This window comes from Aplidium turbinatum, chromosome 9, assembly GCF_918807975.1.
Source record: "Aplidium turbinatum chromosome 9, kaAplTurb1.1, whole genome shotgun sequence".
NCBI lineage: Eukaryota > Metazoa > Chordata > Ascidiacea > Aplousobranchia > Polyclinidae > Aplidium > Aplidium turbinatum.
The window spans coordinates 6,639,683-6,653,410 of NC_137480.1; the positions used below are offsets into that span (position 1 = coordinate 6,639,683).

Genomic DNA, 13,728 nt, shown 5'->3' on the forward strand with positions numbered 1-13,728 from the left:
GCAGAAACACAAGTAATCTTGGATGTGAAAGTCAAGTGGAATATGAGGTGAAAAAAAAAATAGGCTAAATGATCACCCAATTTTAAAAGCCAGTTTTAATTTTGCTTTCTGTTGTTTAACATTAATAATACTGGATGTTTTTATACCTAATGATAGCATACTGTCATAGAGGAGACTGCTGGTAATTATGCAAACAAACATATAACTTTTGTGTAAAAGTTTGCCTAAAAATGAAACAAGACTATAATATATTTTAAACTCATGTAGATGTGGGGATAAAAGGAGAGAGCTGAAGAAGATATCACGATACCTGACATTAATAGTCAGAAGAAAGAATAACTGACTCAATCATGTATCAATCAGGTAGAAGAAAAGTTGTCGCATTATGTTACAGGTGGCATTCATACACATATGTCCAATGTATATCCAATAATATAGTCCAATATGCACTACACAGTCTAAAAAAAAAAGCCAAGAGCATCAATTGATGTTCACCTAATTTTTTACAAATGCATTCACGGATTGATTTGTTGCAAAGACTATATGCATATAGACTATGGCAGTAGTTTTCAAACATTTTTGCACTTGCAACCGTTTTGCAGCACACACTTTGAGAAAGTTTGGGCTAGAGAATCCATATTGTTTCAAACACATTCTTTGCACCATTTTGAAAGGTTTAAAACACCGGTATTTAAATTATACGTCAAGGTTCTTGTTGCAGAGCAAGATAATGAAATGTTGGCTCAGTATTTGTAGCCCGGTTGGGTTAAAATGCAATGGTTCAATATTAAAATGCAAAAATAATAAAAACGTAATATAATGCAAGAGAACACCTGCACGCCCAGCAAGCTGGTACTAGCCACTTCCAATCGGCATTCGCGCGCCGCGATCGTGACGTGGTAAACGGCATTTTTTCTTTTTTTTCTAGCGTTTTTGCATTTTGCACTGTCTTGTACAAAAAGTAGTGTCTTGTATAAAAGCAAACATTGTCAGTGATTAACATTTAATTTTACATCAAAATAAAAGAAAATTTATAAAATGAATGCAGCAGTGGTGTCTTGTATAAAAGCAAACATTGTCAGTGATTGACATTTGATTTTACATCGAAATAAACGAACACTTTGAAAATTAAAAGCAAAAAATGTCCATCTTTAGCTCTGAGACGGTCAGGGGTGGTTTTGGGTACTCTGGAATTTCTGCTGATTCCAACATCTCAAGGGCTAGCATGGCTTTGAAGTTTGGCAAAGTCAATCGTCCGTGATCTTGATGGAGCTTTTTGAATGGCAGAAATGAATTCACCAATGCTATGTCCACCATGTAAAAAACAACTTTTTGTACCACCTTGTGTGCTTTCTTACAGAGCAGCAGGTTGCTGAAAGTTGATCTGAACGATCAACTCCCCCCATCCCTTGATTGTAAGAAATCACACAAGTGGGTTTTATGATGGTACTTCCATTAAGGTTGGCTTTACCTGTTGGACAAAGTTTTGATGAATGCCATGTAGAGAGCATCTTTATGTCCCTTTTGTCTTTCCACACCAGGGCTGGATTTAGCTGATGTGGGCCCCGGGGCATTGTTAGATCGAAGGACCTGTACAAAAAAATTTTTCACACCAACTGCGTGAAAAACCACCTCTACCTGTACAGTAGCATTTATCTAGCACTGCACAGCATTTTGCAGAAACTTCAAAGGCTGAAAAAAAAAACAACACAAAATCACATTTTTTCTATCTCGGAGGCCCCTTCAAAAGGGGCCTGGGGCAACTCTGCTCCTGCTAAATTCGGGCCTGTACACACCATTGACATCCCACCATTTGCTGTCTTGAACACGTGCTCTCCTCTTTTTAATTTCTTTCCCGAAAAATTGCTTGGCATGTGCTTCCGGTTCAGCCTAACTGCACCAACTGTGTGGGTTTTGTTTTGCAACAATGTGCAAAATGACTGTGGACTGCTGTACTAGTTATCGATATAAACATAGTAACCTTTTCCAAGTAAATCATGGCATAAATCCATGACCACTTTTGTACTTGCTGGTACAGCACTGTCTCAATCCTGGGCACAGTATAGTTTAAAATTCTAGGTGTATCCACACATACTCCCACTTGATTCACGGTGTCGGTACAGCTTTAGTCCAAATCATGCCCTCTTCGAAAGATTGTATTGCTTGAATTTTAGGCTGTGGTGAAATTTCAACATAGATTCATCCACAGAGATGTACTTTTGTGGACAATATACTTCCTGAAATTGTGGAGAAATTCATCAAGCAGAGGTCTTATCTTGCATAAACGATTGGTTTCACCATCCAGGTGCAAATGCCCCGGGCCCCCCTTTTGAGAGGCCCCCGGACGTGAAAAAATGTGATTTTGTGTTATTATTTTTTTCTTTCAGCCTTTGAAGTTTCTGTAAAATGCTGTGTAGTGCAGTGCAGTGATGGATTTATGCTACTATAGACGTAGAGATTTAATTTGTTTTTGCACAGGAGCCCCGATCTAAAAGTGCCCCGGACCCTCCATCAGACTAAACCCCCCCCTGTGGAAAAATAATTCGGTTTACAACAAAAGAAAATTCGCGTTGCCACCTCTTACAGCTAAGCAACCACTGGAATATCTTCAAGTCGCTCATGCGAAAGCAGCGAATCTGCTGAATCTGCTAGAACAGTAGCTCAGAAAGCTTACGTCACAGGCAACGTTCTCACAAACAAAATTCCGCTATAACATTGATTTATTACAGCTGAATCATTGCCTGAAGATAACAGAACCATTAGGTGATTCCCTTGTCAACTGCTAGCAATAGACGGAAAAAGACGACTCCCGCTGCCAAACCAAGAAAAATCTGTCGGCTATAGCCGACGTCCAAAGAATTGGCAAGGAAAAAACTGTCGGTTATCGCCGACAGCCGAAAGGAAGTGGCTAGAGCAGTGGTTCCCAACCTTTTTTGGCTGTTACCCTAATCTCCACCCTGAAGTGAGCCAATTACCCCCACGATCAATTTTCAAAAACAAAAATGTTTATTGCTATGTATTTCAAAGGGCTAACTTTGACAATCAAAATGCAATACAATACTGAATACAAGATAACAATGCGTGGTAAACATTCAATGCGAAGGTCAGGCCTGGACTTCAGGCGTCAGCTTTGCGATCCTGGGCTTTGTGGTAGGCTACTGAGGACAATTCTTGTGTCGCTTTCGACATCATGGCGATTGCGCTTTTTTGTCTTCCTTCCCAAGACAGTTAAAAATCCTTGTTCACAGCGATACGTTGTTGAAAAAGATGTCAGGATATTTAATGCCTGTGTCGCTAATGTTGGTGCGTCCTGGAGTCTGCTAAACCAGAAGGTTTCTAAGCCTTTCCCATTGAAATCAAGTTTCAACGCTTTGTTCATTCGGAGAGTGATAAATTCTTCTTTGGCCGAAAAGTCGTCATCATCCACCTGGCTGTCATCACATGTGAAGGGCTCAGTGCACCATTGAAAACTAGCCGTGTTCAAATTCGGAAAGTAGTTGTCCATCTTCTTGGTTAGCTGGCCTAAGTGGTCAGCTATGCCCTTCTTCAACGCCGCTTTCAACTCAAGTCCATTGCCTCCGAGATACATGTCAAACGTCTAAAACTGTGCTTCTTCCAACTCGCTTGTTCCACAATTTAACCTTTGCGATAAATGCTGCTTCGGCTACTTTGGTGTCGATCACAGTTACATTCTTGCCTTGAATTAAAAGATTGCCTTTGTTCGATTCACCAAAGATATCAGCCAGGTAGCACAGCTGGGAAATCCACTGTTGGTTAGAGAAGTATTCAGTCAAGTCGGACTTCTTTTCTATCAGAAAAACATGGACAGCCTCACGAAGTTCGACCAGGCGGGTTATCCTTTGCCATGAGACAGCCATCGTACTTCTGTGTGGTACAGTAATACTTCGTATATTTCTCCCATCTTCTTGCACAGTTCCTTGTAAAGACGACTGTTCCATTCTTTCGCTTTTATAAAGTTTACAACCTCCGGTCTCGTTACCCGCCGAAAACAGGCAAATTACCCCCCGGGGGTAATTTACCCCCAGGTTGGGAAACACTGGGCTAGAGAGAAAGCCAATTACGTATTCATAGAATGCACTGCCTGATAATTATATACTGTATTCAAGAAAAATGTACGACGAGTCCAAATTACAGTATATCAAGTTATACCTACTGAAGATTTTACTATGCCTTTTATAAAGTTGTGCTGAAGAGAATTTAATATTCGAAATCGCGATACACAACAAAATAACTTGATACATGGCCACCAAAAGATACGGCCTGATTTGTCACATTTTGCAGAAATTTCCAGGTTTTTCTAACTTTGGGCGAACGTTTAAATAAATTTTTCTAAAAATTAGATTTTTACGCTTTCTTTATTCTTTTCCCCAGATGACACAATAGGTTTTAACATCCTCACATGTTGAAAAACAAAGAAAATTTGATTTTGTAGATTTTAGTCAGACTGTTAATTTTCAATAACAGTCTGATTTTGCGTTTTTCAACTTACTTTTTCTCATTTGCTACTGCTTCACCAAGGCAACAAAAAAGTTTTTTGTCATTAGGAAACCGCAAAAAGTAAAAACATCACAAAAAATGTCAGTTAAGCACTAGCAGTAGCTGTAATCAAAATCTGCAAAATGTGACAAATCAGGCTGCATCTCCAGGTGGCCATGCTTGATATAATTTGGACACGTTGTAAATTTTTCTTGAATATATAATAATCAGGCAGTGCATTCTATGATTTCATATTAACTTTACATTTTCATTCTGTGTGAAGTCAGTTTGTGTAGAATTTCATATCAATTTGTTAATTGAAACATATCCAATGCTTGGAGCTAGTGTAAAAGTCTCCGCCCTGGTCATAAATGCTGTGACATGATATACTACAGATTTGAATCGACCAAGACATAGGGTGAAGTGTATGAACAGTAAAGCAAAGGTAAAGTCGTTTTACCCTATATGTTTGTTCGATTGCAATCATAGCCATGAAGGTCATGGTTGCAATGCATGGCATGATATTTTTGACCAGGGCGGAGAGTTGTACACCAGCTCTCTCATGTTTTATGACTGTCCAAATCATTGTGGGTATAAAAGAATGTCCAAAGGCAATTTTTACTGATAGTCCTACATTTTTATAGTAATAATGTTCATTTTGTCAACTAAGCTATTTGTTGATTATATGTGATATTCAGTGATGTACGCGCATACAAAAAATATTGACGCCGTCAGCGCAAACGCAAACGTTCGAAAAACCATATGCCGTATGCGTCAACGTAACTTGTAAAAAAAGTTGTCAGCGTCAGCGCATACACTAGCGTAAACTCATTTTGTTTGCTAGGTGCCAAACATTCACAAGGTATAAACCACTTGAAACAAGCAAGTTTAATTTTGAATTTCCACGAAGAAACACCAGCATCTGAAATTGTTCATCTGACATTTTGCTGCGTTTTGGTTTCAATATGTCTTTGCCCATTGAAAATATTCTTTCAACTTATTCAAAATTTGGAAAGTTTGATAAAAAAAAGAATGCAAACAACAACTAAGACATTAAAAAGTATGCGTTGACGCTATGCGCTAAAAAACAGCAAAAACTTTACGGCGTAGCCTCAAGCGACAACTATCCAAAAAAATGTGGCCGCAGGCGTTAGCGCAAACAAAAAGTCTACGCCGCAAGTGTGCGGCGTAGAATTTGCGGCGTATACGTACAGCTCTGGTGATATTTCAAATATATTTTATCCAGTGTTTCCTTTTGAGTATATTTCCTTTTCACAAACTCTGGTTTACCTTCCTTACCAGAGCTTAGTAAGAGAATATAAAGGCAAACCAAACGTGGTAGCCTATTGGTTTCATCGAAAGGAAATATGTTTGCAACCGCCTAACTGGCCAAGTTCAACTTCGGTACGGTAGCCTAATGCCCGGCCAGCAAAAATTGCCATTACATAGTTTCAACGTCGCCAGACGTCGAAATCGTGTAGAAAAGGGAACTATGGCTGACTAGGTATAAGTTGAAACTGAGGAACATTTACAGAAGCCCTTTCATTTGTTCCAAGATTTCAATTAGCCTAATCGTTATTTTTTATATCGATTCAACGTCAAAATACAGTAAATCACCCAGTTGGCCTATTGTTTTCCTTTACATTGATTTTACGTCTGAATAGGTTTATTCAATGTAGAAAAGAACTGATTTGCTGACTGGCGCGGCGCGTTTGTAAATGCAATGATCGTTTCGCTGTTCAATTGCAATACCGATTTGCACCAGAATACCAAAGTACGTTCGTATAGTTTGGCAATAAATTTTTTCATTACCATGGCAACAAGAGCAAGAGGAGAACTCCTCCAATTTGTCTGAACGCTGGCTACAAAAGTGTCAAAAAAGTTTATTCCTGTGTAAACCTATTTAAATCACTTTTGCGTCAATCTGATCAATTATTTCTGGGCAGGTGAAATAGAAGCAAAGAAATTAGATGGCAGCAGATTAAATTGTTCCATATGGCACATCCAGTATGAATGATGTGTAGGTTGTTCATCTATTACTGCAATTACCAAGGTTATAATGGCGCTGCATAAACCCTGGTAAACCTCGTCTATGTTGATCTGGTCAACGACAAGTTGTACCAGGCTGTTGGTAAAAGGCATATTGTAGGTTGGTTGGTAAAAGTCACTTACGATCGATTGATTTTAATTGGCTGTTGCACTTTCACCATTTTGTTGGTCCTTTCATGAATGGTGCTACAAATTTTCCATAAGTTTAGAAAAGGCTGTAGTGTGCCGATATTAGGAAAGGTCAAGTAGGCCTAAGTGTCTGTCTCGTTTGTTTTCCATGGGTTAACATTTCTCAATTGACATTTTATCAGCATTTTATTTTCTGCCACATTGTGTTACCGCTTTTGCAAAATCGTACCCACTTTAATAACTCACTGATTGAGGTTAAAAACATAATAAAGCGTTTGGTTATATGTTTATTATCATTACGTCATTTCATCTTGATTCTTTCCCCATAAATATTGGCTTGTAAAAACAAAAGAAATATACGTCTATTACACGAGTTTCCTCAGGATTTCACGTATGTTTACGTGTTTTTCACGAGCCAATGTTTATAGGGTTTTAGTTTAAATGGCATAAAAAAATTACCGTAAATGAGTCTTGATCGTCGTTCATGTTCAGAAAGTCAATTATAAGTTTAATTTTGAAACCCTCCTGAGCTGTCAGAGTCCACAAACAAAGCATTTCATGTTCATATGGTTCTGGCCAACCAAGTGGTGTAAGAACTTGTGATTCGTTGTTTGCGATGGCGTTGAAGCCGCAAGTTACTGGAAACAAATCATATCACAAATGAAAGTATCAGAGTCTCAAACGATAAAGGTTTGACAATTTGAATTGATTTGATTAGTTAAATTTCATGCTTTATAAACTCACATCTACAATAGGCTATCCTGCATTAACAATTGGTAGAAATAAATTTAAGTTAGAATACTGCTATGATACATCGCCATTGGCTCCTACTTGAAAACCCTAACAGTAAAGTTAATTTCCTTCTTTTTTTTTTAAAGAGAAAGAATGATTTCAATCACAATTATATTAAAATATTTAAGCCAAATAGTAGATACACAACTTAAAAGTTAGTAAAATAAGTTATTCGTTTTTTAATAACAGCTAAGTATCGTATGACTAGTAACCCGCCATTACGTCACGAGAAAAGAGAAAGTCAAGATACTGAGACATGTGGGATTCTGCAAGGTTCTTTTATGAGTCCTGAATGTCGTATACAAGAATTTTCATTTGTACTCACCAGCCACTTCTGAAAAGTAAACAACAAAACATTAAAAGTTTCATCAACTGTAATCATGTCGTAATTGTATTGTATGCATTACAGACAAACATGTTATCCAATTATCAAACAAATTGTTTATAAAATTGAACTAAATAAGCAAAAAAAAAGAAAACAAGTCAGTTGTTATATTAGACATAACTAACTCAATAATAAATCTTAATAATTGATGAAACTGTATGTTTGTTTGGTTGTCGGATTAATTTCTAGAGTTCATGTTATTTAAATTCCATGTTAGTTCTTGGAACTCACTTGCAAAAAATGCTTTGAACCCACGTTGTTGGACATCATCATCTGACGTAAAGTTTATGGTGAGTAATCCGTTTAAAGAATGAAACGTCCTTTGCTTAATTTCGTTCCCACTCAATTCGACTGAAAAATCTGTATCTTCAAATATCTGTAATGGAAAGAATAAATTATTCGTAAAAAAACCTAGTATTTTTCTAATTATAGCCGAGTGGTAAGAGCCCTGGTTCAACGTTCGATAGGGCACCGGTTCGTCACCGATCAAAAGCATGTGGGTGTATCTTTAGCAAGACACTTAAAGGCATACCGTCGATTGCGGAGTGGCGCTCCTTCGAATGTAGCCCTTGATTTCTCTCATGATTATAAACAGTGGGCTTAATATTTTGTTTAAGCATAACCCCATCATTGTGTTGTAGAGTAGACGATAAATATTTAAGCCTAGGCCTCGCTGGCGCAAAGCATTATACTTGAGTTATACATTATCCCAAGCGTCTTGCAAGATATATAGCGTAATTGTAAGACCAGCAACAGCTCTCTGAATGGTTCCCAAGCAAATTTTTTACGTGACACTGTTGTGTAATCGCATCCTCTAGCTCAGTGGTTCCCAACCGGGAGGAAATCCCCACTAAGGGGGAATTTTGCAATTTTTAGGGGCGAATTTTTGCAATTTTCTAGAGTGAGCTTGTGAGAGCGCTATTTGCCCAACTTTTTGCTAGCCTTTTTAGATTTGTTTTAAAAGTTAGCTAGACAACTTAACTACTAGAAAGTTTAGAAAATAGCCTACGTCAGTTAGATCAGTGGCCTCCCTTGCTGGGAACCTAGGCGAGTAGCTAGCCTTTTTTTCCTTTCTTAGTTTTTTTTTTTTGGAAGCAGCCTTTTCCCCTTAAGGGAATCAAATATTCTCTACGTAGACAGGTCGGGTGAGAATAGCCAGCTAGCTACAACGAGTCTAGATAGTACCTGACCAGCTTTTACGGCGTGGTCAGGACGGAATTTAGCTAAATTTATCTTCAGAAGAAAAGTTTATAAATTTTAAAGTTGGAATTACTTTACTGCTTACCTAATTTTAACAACTTAACAGCCACTGACTCATGGGCGATTCTCAGGCCAACGAGTTCAATTACAAAAGGATTATGGTGGTGCAAGCTGAAAGCCAGACCTGGCTTGACATGAGCACCTTCATAAGCTTCTTAATGGGAGGTGGCTTTCTTTCCAAGTATGGGAAGGAGCTACAAGCGGAGCGTGTGAAGAGCCTGCGGCAGCACATATTCCACGATACATTCTCTGCTTCTGAGAATGAAACCAAGTCTTTGCTGATGGTACAGCTGGTTATAGACCATAAGACACCGGTAAAGTACACCCATAAGGACGTAACATATGTGATTAAAGTATGCCGACCCATGCCAACATGCGAAGTAATCACTCTATATCCACCGCCAGGCGAGTAGTCACTGGATTTAGTAAACGAATTTGCTTGTCAAGAAAAATGGGGTAAGGTCTACCAAATGACCAAAGGTAGACACAAGCAGCACCCCTCCATCTGCAACGATTTTCTGCACGTGTACGTGCAGAACACTCACCTCGATAACATCCCCGAAAAAGTGCAGATGTTTGGTGAATGGATTCCATCACCAGGCATGGGCAGGAACATTTGCCACTCTGCCAGTTATGCAAAGTCTGGGGCCACCTGATATTAAAGTGCCTAACCAAAAGAAGACCAACCCAGGCCGATCTACCTCGAGACCAAGCGTCCAAACCGACCAAAAAAGGGCGCCTGCCAGGAGATCGAAACGCTCGCTGGTCAGAAGTGCCGAACGCTTCTGCCAAAAATCGGAGGCCGCTTTCCTTGCGAGGAACCCGCAAGTCAGGTTTCGCGTTTCCCCGCTTCAAATCAGGAAAACGTACAACTCAGAGTTGTCGCCCACAAGGCAACAGATCATCTGCTCTGTCTGCCCGTCATCAGGCTTTCACAAGCCTGGTTGTAGAGCTGCACAACCAAAATTCCGAAATAACTGGGAAAAGAAGCGTAAGAACCCCACCACGAGCGATGATGGCTTTACTATCGTGGGACGCGAAGAGAAACACAACCCTAAAACCCCCAGTGCGAAGAAGTTTTTCCTCAGCTGCTGAGAAGTTAGATATTATTAACCTCTTTTCCAACACACTGGAGTGCAAGACATCGACTCCAAACAAGCCTTCGAGCAAGCGGAGATCGATTTCTCAATCAGTATCTCCCATGGCAACGACTCCGAAAGACCACTACACAACCTACGTCAGCTCTAAGGATGCGCCGATCTCAGTTGACAAACACCACCTGTCAACTGATTCGGAGTCCGCTTTTGCAAGAGTGTCTCTGCTGCTGAACTGCTCGGGACCTCTCCTCATCACCGAAATGTCTTCAGTTTGATGGATGAGCTCACGGACTCAGACAATGACCCCTGCGTACACACGGCCTAGTCCATCCCTTAAAATTTAATTCCTTTTTTCTCTATCTTTAATCATGTTCGCAGGTACGGAGAGTAACGATTCGAACGCCGGATTAGGCAACCTTAAGGTTGGCTCAATGAACATCAACAGAATATTCAAAAAAATGCGAGATGTCAAAAAGTTCTTTACATTTCACAGACTCTCTGTACTAGCCATACAGGAAACACACAAGAACCCCACCGATCGACTCGGGACGTGGGCACAACATAACAACTATATAACATATGCGAAAGTCAAACCTGACAGAACCCGCTTCTATGCGGGGACGATGTTCGTAGTGAAAAAAGACTCACATGACAGGTCCGAAATCACGGTACCCGGACATTTTGCCGAAAGACATTTTGCCGAAAGACATTTTGCCGAAACCCATTTTGCCGAAACCCATTTTGCCGAAAGACATTTTGCCGAATGGACATTTTTCCGAAACTCGTTTTGCCGAAAGGACTAATTGCCGAAAGGACTAAATGCCGAATGGACAAATTGCCGAAATCATACAAATGTATTATATGTATTATCATAACCTAATAACACATAAATGTCATTCACAAACAGATTTCACTGACAAATTATGTGCGACAGCGCGTAAGTATCCGACAGAAGTGTTATATGTATCGATATTTTCCACAATGTGTTTTAGTCTATCGTTTACAACCTTACATTTTTTATTTGGTGGTGCCAATTGAACGCCAGCTGATAACTGCTCCAGGATTAGTTCGTTGTGCGATTGTTCCTTTATCAACTTTACTGTCAGTCGACGTATCGTGGGGTGTGTGATGGAGACTCGTTGGTCGAAAGCATGGTGCCATCATTCGATGGAATTGTTAGTACGAGGAAGATCATCAACAACTCGATTGTGTATATTCCAAAGCGATGGAACGAAGGCAGGACGACGTCGACGACCACGCTGCAAGATACCAATCCAAGTAGTTTCAAAATATACAACAAAGTCATGAAGTACGTCATCAATGTCGTCGTCAAGCGATGCCAGTAGCTCGTCGAACGCCTCCGTTACACGGTCAGTTGGAATGAATGCTAGCGATTGGAACGTTTTGATGAGAAGCGCGTTGTCTGGAGATTCTCTGTACCACTGCTGAAGACCAAGTTCCTGTACCTTCCTCCACAGGCATTGGCCGAAGTGAAACAGACAACCCTTAACTTCAGCAGCCGGGAAAGCGGCCCTTAGCGATTGGATTGCGGCCATTTCAAAATCCACCATCACCGAAACAGGAGCCAGGTCATTTCGACAATCCTTCAAGTAGATAAAAATACGGTCGTACGTAGTTCTGTTCTTGTTCTTTGCGAGACAGTACACAACCGGTATTGTTCTTGTGCCGGCTGCGATCATGTGGATGGTGTAAAGCTGATAGCCATTAGGAGCACTGTCAAATGTTCCGTCACAAAACCAGTGGTGTTCGGCAGCTAAACGTTCCAGGTTTCGTTCGGTTGCGAAAATGTACAAATCTAATTCCTCGTCAAAAATGGCCAGAAACTCCTCTCCACGTGTTGTACGGCGCAGCTCGTCGGGAATGTCGTCACCATCGGGGGCTTTGCGTTTTCTTCTGACCATTTTTGCTAATGTATCGACGTTGGGTAGACTACCAGATGCTGCCAGGGGAAAATCTTGTGTGCAGTTCTGGATAACGTTGCTGGTAGATTCTTCGGAATTAACGGCGCGGTGTTGAATTGCTGAAATAGTCTTCACAACAACCGTACGTGATGGATCAGGAGCGTGAGAATGAGGTGAACAATGACCTTGAAGAACGTCGCAAACTGTTTTCATCCTACTTGAACACTCTTTGCGTTTTTCACATCTCCAGTACGACTTGTCATCTATGCGTTTATCAAGAACGTATACGAAACCTTCATGAAGAATTCTGCGGTTGCCTTTAATATTCTGAATGAATTCCATTATTGGCATAAACTGAGCACAAAACAAACTGATAAAAAGCTTCAATTGAATTTCAAAAAACAGGTGAAATAAGCAGTGGTATAATCTAACGTCTAATACTGATGTCCAAAAACTGTGGATACTGCATAATTATATACTAAATACTCATAGATGTGACTTGATGTCACTTCAAACTAATAGGCTACTGATTTCCAAAAACTGTGGAGACTATATATAAAATAATTTTTGAGCAAACAACAGTAGCAAAGTAATTACTATTTCAAAGCCACTGCTTGAATAGTAACGAGACTTGGTGTCACTTCAAAGTAATAAATACCAGTGCAAAGGCACTGCTTGCATGGTAACGAGACTTGCGACTTGGTGTCACTTCGAAATAATTAGGCTACCAGTTCAAAGGCACTGCTTGCATGGTAACGAGACTTGCGACTTGGTGTCACTTCGAAATATTTAGGCTACCAGTTCAAAGGCACTGCTTGCATGGTAACGAGACTTGCGACTTGGTGTCACTTCGAAATAATTATGCTACCAGTTCAAAGGCACTGCTTGCAACGTAACGAGACTTGTGTCACTTCAAAGTATTTTTTTTCCAAATTGTTTCGGCAATTTGTCCATTCGGCAATTAGTCCTTTCGGCAATTTGTCCATTCGGCAAAATGTCCTTCGGCATAATGTCCTTTCGGCAAAATGGGTTTCGGCAAAATGTCTTTCGGCAAAATGTCTTTCGGCAAAATGTCCGTGCACGGAAATCACACATCACACCATATTACAAAACCGAATACATCACTTCAACATCAAAAGTGGCAACACTAACATAAACATCTTTAACGCATACCTTCCGCAGCACCGCGGGAGAGAAAATCCAGTTTTGAACTGCTCTCCGATGCTATGCTGGAATATGAACGTGAACACGTGGTCTTACTCGGTGATTTTAACACGATCCTTGATCCGTTGGACACTGCTAAGCGGCAATATTTTTCTACTACACCGGATAAAGCAGCACTTAGAACACTCTTTCGTCATAACCAATTGACAGACATATTCAGACAAAAACATCCATACAAAAAACTGTTCACATACAAAAACCACAACAGTAAGACCAGGATAGACAGAATATACATAAATGAACATGCACTTAAAGATTATAACAACATAAAGCATGAATAACTACTAAGCATTTCGTCTCATGTGGCTAGATATTTTCGTGCAATCTAGTTATATATATGTTTGGCTCCTGGAGTCTTGCTCAGTTTGGGGGG

At 39.9% G+C, this 13,728-nt stretch overlaps 1 protein-coding gene across 1 annotated transcript; it reads right to left on the reverse strand.

Annotated features, from left to right (window-relative positions):
* Window positions 1–11,369: 11,369 nt before the first annotated feature.
* On the reverse strand, window positions 11,370–12,473 carry LOC145776628 (uncharacterized). The gene has a single exon (XM_082587858.1). The coding sequence runs from the start codon at window positions 12,471–12,473 to the stop codon at window positions 11,370–11,372; it is 1,104 nt and encodes a 367-aa protein (XP_082443984.1).
* Window positions 12,474–13,728: the final 1,255 nt, after the last annotated feature.